This window comes from Carassius auratus, chromosome 21 (genome assembly GCF_003368295.1).
Source record: "Carassius auratus strain Wakin chromosome 21, ASM336829v1, whole genome shotgun sequence".
Classification (NCBI taxonomy): domain Eukaryota; kingdom Metazoa; phylum Chordata; class Actinopteri; order Cypriniformes; family Cyprinidae; genus Carassius; species Carassius auratus.
Window position 1 is genome coordinate 3696327 of NC_039263.1, and position 12942 is coordinate 3709268.

Genomic DNA, 12942 nt, shown 5'->3' on the forward strand with positions numbered 1-12942 from the left:
TGTGCAGTGTTGTGTTTCTCTTTCTTCATCTGTTCAGAGACTGTAGGATGGACCGTCTGGATCTGCACATCTCAGCTTCTCTAATGAATTAGGGTTTGTGTGTTTGAGTTTGTCAAAGGTTAACATTCAGCGTGATCCACTGCTTTAGTGTCTTTCAATACTAAATTACTTCACACCTAACAAACTTTTAAATGGAATATTTTGCTCAAAGTGTGCTCTTGCTATCTTTCAGACATTGTGTGACAAGTGTCTATACATTTTGTACAAACCAGTAATCATTACACCTGCTCTGAAAAACTACAGTGACACCCTTGGTTATAATAAATGTTATTTGTTAATAAAAATACAGCTATTGCTTTATATCAGCCCTGGTCATTAAGATTATTCAATGGAGCGGAGTTAACATGAACTTTCGGTTGCACTTTATTTTACAGTATGTGTACTAACGTACTTAAATACACTAAGTACACTATATATAAGAAAGTTCTGGTAACACAAGGTAACTACATGGGGTAGGGTTAGGTTTAGGGGTAGGTTCAGGGTTAGTACCTAGTTATTACATAGTTATTGTAATTACTATAATAAGTACATAGTATGTACATGAGGAACAGGACTGTAAAATAAAGTGCTACTGAACCTTCTATGGAAGATCATTTACACTATGGCTTAAAGTAATTGCAGCTTTTTTTTCCAGTTAATATAATTTTTAATTTACTATGAATTAATGATTAATATTTCTTGATTCATAATTTAATACTGATTTTTCTTCCTCAATTGAGAGATATAAACAGTTAATTCTTTGAATAAGATGTTATGTTGAGAAAGATGTTGTAAACCATTTTCTTTTTTACTTTTTATTATTATTTTTTTTGCAAAAAAAACAAAACAAAAAAACAACGACTGCAAGACATCTTTAAATCGGATGTGATTTGGAATTGTGGGAAAGGAAGTTAGAATTATGAGTTTCTCACAATTCCATTTTTTTATTTGAATTTAAAGTATTGCAGCTACCTTCCACGTATTTTTGAAATGTACTGCTTTAGACATTTTTCATTGTTAGTTCATTGTTAAGTAATGCAGTTTACAGTAATAATTGTATCAGTGGATGTGAAGGGACAGTATCTTACTAAATATTGTTCTGGTATTATTAAAAACAATGCATGCTGTCATATGTAAATATCACAGAATGAGTTCATTATACAGTCGATAAAACCAGATCAAGCTGGACACTTGCTGGTGAATACACACAAATAACAGTATGAACTCCAGGAGACAGATTTTTCAAAATATTTTAATAAATCTAGAGCATGATTATCATTACATCAAAAGCAAAAGAGCGAGCGATGAGTTAACACTGAAGATGTGGGGCAGGAGGTCACAGATGACACGATCGCTTCAGAACAGACCTGAGTCAATACTGAAAGACTTCTACGAAGCACACACACACACACACACACACACACATCATTTCATTCTGCGACGTGTGGATGGATGACAGGCATAACAGACTACTTCAGATCTACACAACAAAAGCCATTCAGACTGGAACTTGTATCATTAAAAGTAAACAGCCAAGGAACGTTTTTTTCTTTTTTCTCTTTTTACATAAAAACATATAAAAGTTTAGTTATTTACGGCCTTTCAGTCTATAAAAGATGACGTTTAACAACACACATTTGATTGTACAAGAGTTATCGTGAGAACTGATGCACTCACACCATCATTTCTCTCCACACACAGTGACTGAATCTCATGAAGAAACATCCAGCTCATGCTTTAGCAGAAAAAAAAAACATTTTGCACAAAGAAAATTAAGTTAAGACCATTTCAGATTTGTGGGATTGTGTTGACAGTTGAGCACAATTCACCCAAAATTCACATTACTGTAATGCACACACACACATAATAATAATTTCCACTACTGTAAAGATGGCTAAACTGCTGCTACCAGACAAATAAAATCATAATCAGCCAAATTTCATTTCAAATGAAACAGAGGTGGCTTTTAAGATCAAATGATTGATTGCAGAATCAGATAAAATCCCATTCTCAATCGTGCTGATATTTGGGAAAACAGCACTCTTGCTCGTGTAATGTTTCTTAACTACTTAACTGTATTGGATCTAAAACTGTAAGCGTTGAACCCTGTTAATGTGTGCTTTATATATATATATATATACATATATTTTCCATACTACAGTAACAAAAATGATCTTTTTTGCACTATTGGTAATGAAAACAATATGCTTGATTGTCATTAAAATGAGGATTCTTCATGAGATTCATCCACATGGAAATCTAATTCCATGACTTCCTAAAAGAGGAGAGGACACCCCATGTGAACTTGATCTTGTTTTGAGGAAACTGAAGTGAAGAGAACTTGAAGAAGGTGAGATCGGTCTCCGTCGTGATCAGTCTGGGTTATTGTGGCTCTCTGTTTTAATTCTGCTGAAGTCGAGCGAGAGTCTGGGCGGGTGGGCGGGGCGTTTGACGCTCTGTGGGAGGGGACTGCTGGTGGGGGAGGCGGGGTTTGGCAGGTGATTGACAGGTGAAGGGGAGGAGTCTATAGCACTTCCATCGGAAGAATGGGGGCTGGTGCAGCGTCCTCTTTGAAGGTAGCGAATGCACTTCTTTTTCCTCCTAGGAACAGTCAAGAGAGTTATCTGTGAATAAAGCGTGGATGTGAAACGTCACAAAGATGAACTCTGCACAACAATGACAGAAAATAAAGAGCACACAAAACAAACAGTTATGCCAGAATATATAGATGGGGTAAAATAAGTGCGAAAAAACGACGTGTGAATTTAGTGAAAGCAGGACGGCTTTATTTGACACTTCTGACTTTCCTAAAAAACTCCAGTTGAGATTACAAGAACTCAAAGCATAAATTCAACCTAACAGCCACCGTAGCCAATTACAGTTTTAAAGAAAAATACATTAATAAATTAATATCAGTCAATTTTACACAAGCAGGAATGATGTTTAGTCCTGCATAAATATATGCATAAGTTTGTAGAATCTTCAAGATGTTCTAATCTAAAACGCACTAATTTGCATTGCATTAAAAATCTAATGTTTCATTTTGTGACTGAAGAATAAAACTATCAAGTGAATGATGACCAACATCCTCTGTCAATAGACTTAGCAATACAACCGCATGAACTGTAACCGAAACGCAAACAGATGAAGCGTAATAAAGTTAAAACCTCAGGTCATTTGGATGTTTTCCATCTCAGAACTGACTGAGAAACCCTGCTTTTGTCTGCAGCGTGTTGCTCTGGAGATTCGTTCTGAATGTGAAAGTTGAAAGCGATCGAGACACGTAAACCGCAGCGAAAGCAAACCACAGTGCCAGCCCCGTCAGGAGCCGCTGGAGATCAGTCACTGCACACACAAATCACAGTCTCACACACGCTTTCTCTCGGCCGCATCAAAGTCTCAGGAGCAGAGAAACTCTACTCACACCAGATACTGATCGCTGCCTCTCAGACTACAGCTACTGGGGACTCGTTCTTCACAGCCGTGCCACAGAACAACCACTTCTGGATCCACAAAGAAGCATTCAGTCAATCTCTTCTCATCCTTTATAATCTGAAGAAGCTCTCGTCACAAAGAAGCTTTGGTGAAGCAGAAAGGTTCTTCAGGTGTTGAAGGTTCTTCTGTGACATCATCACTGTGAAGCTCCTTTATTTGTTGAATTTTAGTGTTGATTATTGTAAATGAAATCTAGTATTCTTGCATAATGCTCATCTTAAAATAGTCATGCATTTTGATGTTTATACTTTGCATTTTATACTGTTCGTAGCCATGTATTTATATTTCTTTTTAAATACTATGGTGTATTGTTTTTGTTTTAATTGATATTTTAGTACATTATCAAAACATTATTTAAAAAAACAAAAAACAGTAGTGTATATTAAGTTTCAATAATAAATTAAAAAGTGTATTTTTAGATCATACACATTAAAGGTGCCATATGCAATAATTGAGGTAAAAATATCCATAACATGACCTACACGCATCAAAAGAATGAGAAGAAATAAGGGCGATGATGTCATTAAAAAAATGTCAAGTTATAGTGCTACAGAGATATCAACCTTAATTAGCATTAGCATTACTAGCCCCGGCCCGACAGGTGTCGTAATACCAGTTTCGGCCGTGGGAGGCGATATGCGGGCAGCATAACCACCAGCCAACCTGCAATACACGAATAACTCGCACGGCTTGTGGGCGTGTACTTGAACCTGATGTCAATCATGTGGAAAGTACAGCCCACTAGTTCATTTCAGTTAAGGGAAGAGAGCGTCACCCGCTACAGGGAAACAACCGCGCTCGGAATCACAAATCAAATTAACATCGGCACTGCTTTTAATCGCTGGATACAACTGATGGACCTGAAAGAAATGAGGTTCGACTCCGAACTTGCAACATTTCTTTTGGATTAGTAAGTTAGATGCTGTTAGTATTTCGCTAGAAGTTTGTTTTATATGTTTGTGTATTTGTTTTCGGGAAGTTATAACATAGAAATGTATCGATTTTGAAAGCGATTTTGTGTTAGTTGTCGGTAGACTACGGCTCTGTGTAGTAACTGCCGCTCCACCTGAACCAGTGTTGCCAAGTCTGCGATTGTTTTTCATGTCCGCGGTTTGAAGCAATCCCAATACCAATAACGTGATATTTAGCCCCTAAAATGCTAATTTTACCAGGGAAACCCTTCCCAAAAATTTATATTTTAACCCCGGGAAGCAATTTTTATCGGGGAACCTCCCGGAAACGCGATTGGACTAGTTTTGGACTAGTTTTAAGAAGCAACTGGGCAGGATTTGTTGTGAAAACCTGGCAACCCTGATCTGAATGCACAGGCTGGGGATATACTTCTAATTACAGGAGCGTCTTTACTGATGAGAGGTGCATGAAAATCGCATTTGAGTTTTTGCACAGCCCTATTATCATATCATAACTAACCTGCTCTGTCTAGTCTGTTGGTCTCCGTGTCCTCTTTGCTTCGTGGTTTTTCTGTGCGTGAAAAAATTGATGTGTGGCGTGAAAGCGTGTGAAAAGAGCCAATTGCGTGTGTCTCACGCTGAATGCTTGAGAGTTGGCACATCAGTTCCCAAGCAGAATAAAGGACAGGTTGATTATTGCTGTTTAGCGTTTGTATTCATCTATGATGTGTCCCTGTTTGCGTACAGGGACATAAAAAATAAATTAAAAGTGATACGTGGACCAAGGTGTCTGAGATTGTTAATTTTAATAAAGGATCCTAATATTTCGTCCACAACAATATTTAATGAGGTTAACTTATAACTCCTTGTGGTTAGTCTGCACGAGATCAACAAGCTTGTTTGCTTTGCGGCCGCTTTAAATACAAAATAAGCATTCGATCTACGTTAGAGCGCCTGAGCGCTCACAAATCTTTCTGCAGCGTCGTGAGCAGAGCGGCAAGAGCGATTTTTGACGCTCTAGACGCCGGCGGTGTGAACGCACAGTTAGGCTTCGGCTATGGCTGTAGTGTTGTTGTGAAAGTAGGGGCGGAGCATAGAGACTATGCCGTTTCTCGTTTGTTACTCTAGAGTAGACCAATTCACTTTATTGAGGCATACTGCCCCCATCTGTTATGGAATGTGGAGTATGACTTGATTTTTTTTTGCCAAACATTACAGATGGCACCTTTAAAGAGCTGCACTATTTAGGGAAATTTTATTTTATTTTAATGTCTCGTTTGCTGCACAATTTGGTCCAAAGTTTGTAATTTTATCAGTATGGATATAAAATAATATCAACAACATTAATAATAATAATTATAATGATAACTGCAAATATTATTGCTAAATAATTAACTGAATAACAAAAGGAATATTACTATTGGTCTAATGCACAATTTAATCCAAAAGTTTGTGATTATATCATAATAACCTACTGTTATTATTTAAAAAAAAAAAAAAAAAAAAAAAAAACACATATATATATATATATATATATATATATAAAATAAATCTTACTATTGGACTAGTGCTGCAATATTTAATATGGCTATAAAATAACAACAATTATGATTAATAACAAAAAAATATCACAGTTAAAAACAAAATTAAAATATTGTATATTGTAATATTTCAGTGTAAAATAATATTTAAGAAAAAAAAAAAAAATAATAATAATACAACAATTAAATCCTAAATGTAAAATTACCATAGTAATATTTATAGCTTTTTGCATCATTCCTCAAATGTCAAAGGTTAGACAATCAGCAGTCTTTGTGACTCTATAATCACACGAAGCACTCCTCTTTCTGACGGACGAGTGTAGGCTATATTAATAATAACCCATAAGTAGATTAAAAGCCCCTGGTCAGACAGGAGCAGGACTCAGTGTTTGTGATGGAAGCAGAGCAGAGCGCTGTTAGTGACAGACTCACACACCTGCAGGGACCGCACCAGTCCGTCTGATGCTGGAGGCCGAAGAGAGCGCGGCATTTCTTTGGTGAGCCGGGGTCTGAGCGACAGGCAGCATGCGTGCAGAGAAAGAGAGAAGAAGAGGAGAAGAGGAAGAGCCGAGGCAGAGAGGTTAGAGGCGGAGAGAGAAAGGCAATCACAGTCAGGATGTAAACCAAGCACACTGCTAACACATCCATGACATCACCCAGCTGCTCCAGCATGCACACCGACAAAGAGGATTCTCAGAGCAGTTAATGAGTTCTGCCACTAGGTTACACCTCAATTTAGACTTTGTTCTTACAATCGGGAGTTTACTTTTTTTTTCAGAACAGCATGATGATGTAAAATCACAACTGAAAATGTTTTTTTCCTTTACTTTACAACTCACAATTGCAAGATTATATCTAACAATTATGAGAAAAGAGTTCAGAATTTTAGGATGCAAGTTTGCAATTCTAATTAAAAATAATAAAAAAAAAAAAATTCAGAGAACAAAGAATTGCTAGATACAAACTCGGAATTAAAAAAAAAGAAAAAAAGAATGGTGAGATAAAAACTTGGAATTTTGATGAAAAAAGTCAGAATTGAATGAGATGAACTCAGAATTGCAAGAAAAAAAGAAAGATACATTTTTTTAATACTTATAAAAAATCTAAATTGTGAGATACCAACAGGTCAGAATTTTTTGATAATTTTTTTTTTTTCTAATCCTGTGGTGGGATTCACCAACCCTACACCTAAACCTAACCCTCACAGGAAACTTTCTGCATTTTTAGATTTTCAAGAAACTTCATTCTGTGTAATTTATCAGCTTGTTTACCCGTGGGGACCTCAATTTAGGTCCCCACCGTGACACAAGTCCCCATGAGTCTGTGTGTATTCAGGTTTAAGTCCCCACCAGAATAGAAAAACAAGTACACGCACACGCACACACACACACACACACACACACACACACGATGTGTTTGGAGCCATCAATAGCAGTCATCTGATTTTTTATAAGCCAAGAACTTGCACTTAATATGACTTGTTCTGAATGTTGTTCTTTTATTATGAACAGATATCTCAACCGTTTGGTAGAGGACTGTATCTAAAATACTGTAGGGTCTCATAAAAAAAAAACTACTGAGTGTTGTTATTCTTATCATAATTGAATAGTAAATGCAAAGAAATAATTTTTCCTTTGCTTTTTTCATAGTGGGTACCTTAAAGGGTTAATAAGCTTCCATACAAAACGTTTTGTTGTATTACTACTGTTTTACAAAAAATAAAAACTTCAAGATTTCAGGTTTATTTCAGGGTTGTTACTTCATCATTTTATGTGAAAGTGTAAGTGAAGTATATATTACACATATGTGCATTATTTATTAGCCAGAAGTTATGGCTGATCTGGACTCGTCTGAACGAGAGTTGTGTGCATCTCTAAATCTCCTCACACCAGTGCTATTCAAACATCAGTATTATTTTATTGTCTAGAGGATTGGTTTCAATTAGTTTTAGATAACGATAATAACCCTGGTGCATAAGAAATGTATAAAATCATGTTAGTTTACACAGATGTTCGTCAAAAGTGGAGAGTCTGAATGAATAGTTTGATGAGCAGAATCCTCTGACTGCTTCAGAAGAGTTCAGTCAGTTCCTCTGCGGAGTAAGACTGGTGTGTGTCACAGGTGTGTGTGATCATCAGTGTGATCTGTGTGTGAAGCATGATCAGAGATGATGTACCTGTGCCTGAGTCCTGCGGCTTGTCTCGTTTCCTCCGCTTCTTCTTGCCCTGCGGTGATGAGAGATCAATTCAATTCAATTCAGTTCAAGATTGCTTTATTGGCATGAATGTAAATGATACAATATTGCCAAAGCTAAAATAAACAATAACAAAAGAAATTAACATCACAGTAATGGAACTGAATATTATATTCAGAATAATATTATAAACAAATTATAATGTGAGATTATTAGAGAACACGCACACACACGTTGAATCATGTTAATCACACCGGTCACTCGGTGTAAACTCCTGAATATGTCTGATCTCTGCACGTCTCGCAACAGCCCCTGCTTTCCCAAATACACTCTGTGTGTGTGTGTGTGTGTGTGTTGTGTGTGTGTGTGTGTGTGTGTGCTCTTGTTTTTGTGACATATCAGGACACAACTCTGTATAATGACATGGGTATGACACAGGTATTACAAGGAGAGGGTGACTTATGAGGACATAACCCATGTCCCCATTTTTCAAAACGCTTATAAATCATACAGAATGAGTTTTTTTGAGAAAGTAAAAATGCACAAAGTTTCCTGTTAGGGTTAGGGTTAGGTGTAGGGTTGGTGAAGGGCCATAGAATATACAGTTTCTACAGTATAAAAACCATTACACCTATGGGATGAACACACTTTACACAAAACAAACGTCTGTGTGCGTGTGAGTGTGTTTGTGTGCGTGCATGTGTGAGCATGTGTGTGTGAGCATGTGTGTGTGTGTGTGTGTGTGGACATCCTGCAGCGTTGCAGTTAATATCTCTGCGTGGGTTGTGTGTTTCCTGTTTACATGTAGGTGACGGCTCTAAATGCAGGTGAAGTTTGTGTTCATGTGACGGGTGTAAATCTCCAAGAGAGAGAGAGAGAGAGAGAGAGTTACTTCCTGAAAATACTGAGCTTCAGCAACTTCATGTAGCGGTGATAAACCAGTAAATCAGCATAAATCAGTGGATCTTTGGGACATGGTTTTGTTCAAATAATAAGATATATTTTTAATAAGTAATATTTAACATATAAATGTATAAATAATACATAATTTTATCTAATTAACTATCAAATATCAAAATGACAAACACAACCAGTTTTATCTTTGGAGTAACATGCACAATGAGCTGCAGCCCAAAAGAAAAAAAAAACTCTACAAGCAGTGTTAATAAATCCCAATTTGTAGTATTTTTATTTATTTAGAGTGCTGACTTGATATTTATGTTGGCTAAGCTCATTTTGTAAGTTTTTCTTTATTCGTTTCTTATTCACATGGTTTTATCTTAATGTGGTTTTATTAACAAAGTTCGGGAGAAGCACGATCAGATAATCATTCAATTTGGCACAGATGCATCTCGTTTAGCTAATCATCCTAAATAGCACACAAGCGTATATTATATATATATATATATATATATATATATATATATATATATATATATATATATATATATATATATATATATATATATATATATCCAGTCTTCCTACCTCCTGTCCCACGACAGTTTTTTCAGCATCCCTCCTCCACCCCAACTCCTCACTTCTAATCTATTTATCCCAAATTGGGGATAGGGGGAGTTATTTGGGTTCTGGCTGTGCTCCGGGCCCGGAACCCTCCCCCAGGACAGCACGCCAAAATAAGCCTACTATTCGCCTTCAGATTAGATGTAAGGGTGAACTCGTGAATTTAAACTTTGTGTAATTTATTTAGGCCTATTTTATTTTCTTACTCGTTTTAAAAACGTTCTAATATTGGCTAAGATGTAAACATTCTATGGTTCGATTTTCATTTTTTTCAGCCTATACATGGTGATATTTTTTATTCGTTATGTTAATAAAAGTTCTGTATTTTATGACAGCGTTTTAGTGCCATGTTGAAAAAAATTATAATCTAAGATTACAAGACTAAAGTCGTAATACCACGAGAATAAAATCATAATACCATGAGATTAAAGTCGTAATACCACGAGAATAAATAATACTACAAGATTAAAGTCGTAATACCACGAGAATAAATAATACTACGAGATTAAAGTCGTAATACCACGAGAATAAATAATACTATGAGAATAAAGTCGTAATATTACGAGATTAAAGTCGTAATACCACGATAATAAATAATACTACGAGAATAAAGTCGTAATACCATGAGATTAAAGTCGTAATACCACGAGAATAAATAATACTACGAGATTAAAGTCGTAATACCAGGAGAATAAAGTCGTAATACCAGGAGATTAAAGTCGTAATACCATGAGATTAAAGTCGTAATACCACGAGAATAAATAATACTATGAGAATAATGTCGTAATACCAGGAGATTAAAGTCGTAATACCACGAGATTAAAGTCGTAATACCACGAGAATAAATAATATTACAAGATTAAAGTCGTAATACCACGAGAATAAATAATACTACGAGATTAAAGTCGTAATACCATGAGAATAAATAATACTATGAGAATAAAGTCGTAATACCACGAGATTAAAGTCGTAATACCACGGGAATAAAGTCATAATACCATGAGATTAAAGTCGTAATACCACGAGAATAAATAATACTACAAGATTAAAGTCGTAATACCATGAGAATAAATAATACTACGAGATTAAAGTCGTAATACCACGAGAATAAATAATACTATGAGAATAAAGTCGTAATATTACGAGATTAAAGTCGTAATACCACGATAATAAATAATACTACGAGAATAAAGTCGTAATACCACGAGATTAAAGTCGTAATACCACGAGAATAAATAATACTACGAGATTAAAGTCGTAATACCACAAGAATAAAGTCGTAATACCAGGAGATTAAAGTCGTAATACCATGAGATTAAAGTCGTAATACCACGAGAATAAATAATACTATGAGAATAATGTCGTAATACCAGGAGATTAAAGTCGTAATACCACGAGATTAAAGTCGTAATACCACGAGAATAAATAATACTATGAGATTAAAGTCGTAATACCACGAGAATAAATTATACTATGAGAATAAAGTCGTAATACCAGGAGATTAAAGTCATAATACCATGAGATTAAAGTCGTAATACCATGAGAATAAATAATACTATGAGAATAAAGTCGTAATACCACGAGATTAAAGTCGTAATACCACGAGAATAAATAATACTACGAGATTAAATTCATAATACCACGAGAATAAATAATACTACGATATTAAAGTCGTAATACCACGAGAATAAATAATACTAGGAGATTAAAGTTGTAATACCACGAGAATAAATAATACTACGAGAATAAAGTCGTAATACCACGAGAATAAAGTCGTAATACCAGGAGATTAAAGTCGTAATACCATGAGATTAAAGTCGTAATACCACGAGAATAAATAATACTATGAGAATAAAGTCGTAATACCAGGAGATTAAAGTCATAATACCATGAGATTAAAGTCGCAATACAACGAGAATAAATAATACTATGAGAATAAAGTCGTAATACCACGAGAATAAATAATACTACAAGATTAAAGTCGTAATACCATGAGAATAAATAATACTACGAGATTAAAGTCGTAATACCACGAGAATAAATAATACTATGAGAATAAAGTCGTAATATTACGAGATTAAAGTCGTAATACCACGATAATAAATAATACTACGAGATTTAAGTCGTGATACCACAAGAATAAATAATACTACGAGATTAAAGTCGTAATACCACGAGAATAAAGTCGTAATACCAGGAGATTAAAGTCGTAATACCATGAGATTAAAGTCGTAATACCACGAGAATAAATAATACTATGAGAATAATGTCGTAATACCAGGAGATTAAAGTCGTAATACCACGAGATTAAAGTCGTAATACCACGAGATTAAAGTCATAATACCACGAGAATAAATAATACTACAAGATTAAAGTCGTAATACCACGAGAATAAATAATACTACGAGATTAGTCGTAATACCATGAGAATAAATAATACTACGAGAATAAAGTCGTAATACCACGAGATTAAAGTCGTAATACCACGAGAATAAATAATACTACGAGATTAAATTCGTAATACCAGAGAATAAATAATACTACGATATTAAAGTCGTAATACCACGAGATTAAAGTCGTAATACCACGAGAATAAATAATACTACGAGATTAAAGTTGTAATACCACGAGAATAAATAATACTACGAGAATAAAGTTGTAATACCACGAGAATAAAGTCGTAATACCAGGAGATTAAAGTCGTAATACCAGGAGATTAAAGTCGTAATACCACGAGATTAAAGTCGTAATACCACGAGAATAAATAATACTATGAGAATAAAGTCGTAATACCATGAGAATAAATAATACTATGAGAATAAAGTCGTAATACCACGAGATTAAAGTCGTAATACCACGAGAATAAATAATACTACGAGATTAAAGTCGTAATGCCAGGAGATTAAAGTCGTAATACCAGGAGATTAAAGTCGTAATACCATGAGATTAAAGTCGTAATACCACGATAATAAATAATACTATGAGAATAAAGTCGTAATACCAGGAGATTAATGTCATAATACCATGAGATTAAAGTCGTAATACAACCAGAATAAATAATACTATGAGAATAAAGTCGTAATACCACAAGATTAAAATCATAATACCACGAGAATAAATAATACTACAAGATTAAAGTCGTAATACCACGAGAATAAATAATACTACGAGATTAAAGTCGTAATACCACAAGAATAAATACTATGAGAATAAAGTCGTAATATTACGGGATTAAAGT

General features: G+C 34.9%; 1 protein-coding gene across 6 annotated transcripts in view; it reads right to left on the minus strand.

The window, feature by feature from the left end:
- Positions 1 to 2369: 2369 nt before the first annotated feature.
- The window catches only part of tcf7 (transcription factor 7), a 49040-nt gene continuing 38467 nt past the window's right edge, over positions 2370 to 12942 (minus strand). For 2 of the 6 annotated variants that reach the window (XM_026195528.1, XM_026195529.1), the window contains 3 exons: positions 8163 to 8211; positions 6423 to 6495; positions 2370 to 2640 (listed from right to left, as the gene is read on the minus strand). In XM_026195528.1, coding sequence (XP_026051313.1) covers positions 2412 to 2640; positions 6423 to 6495; positions 8163 to 8211 — 351 coding nt within the window. In that variant the 3' untranslated portion in view covers positions 2370 to 2411. Of the gene's footprint in view, positions 2664 to 6422; positions 6496 to 8162; positions 8212 to 12942 lie in introns of all 6 variants that reach the window. The other 4 variants (XM_026195533.1, XM_026195531.1, XM_026195530.1 and 1 more) reach the window with 3 other exon arrangements.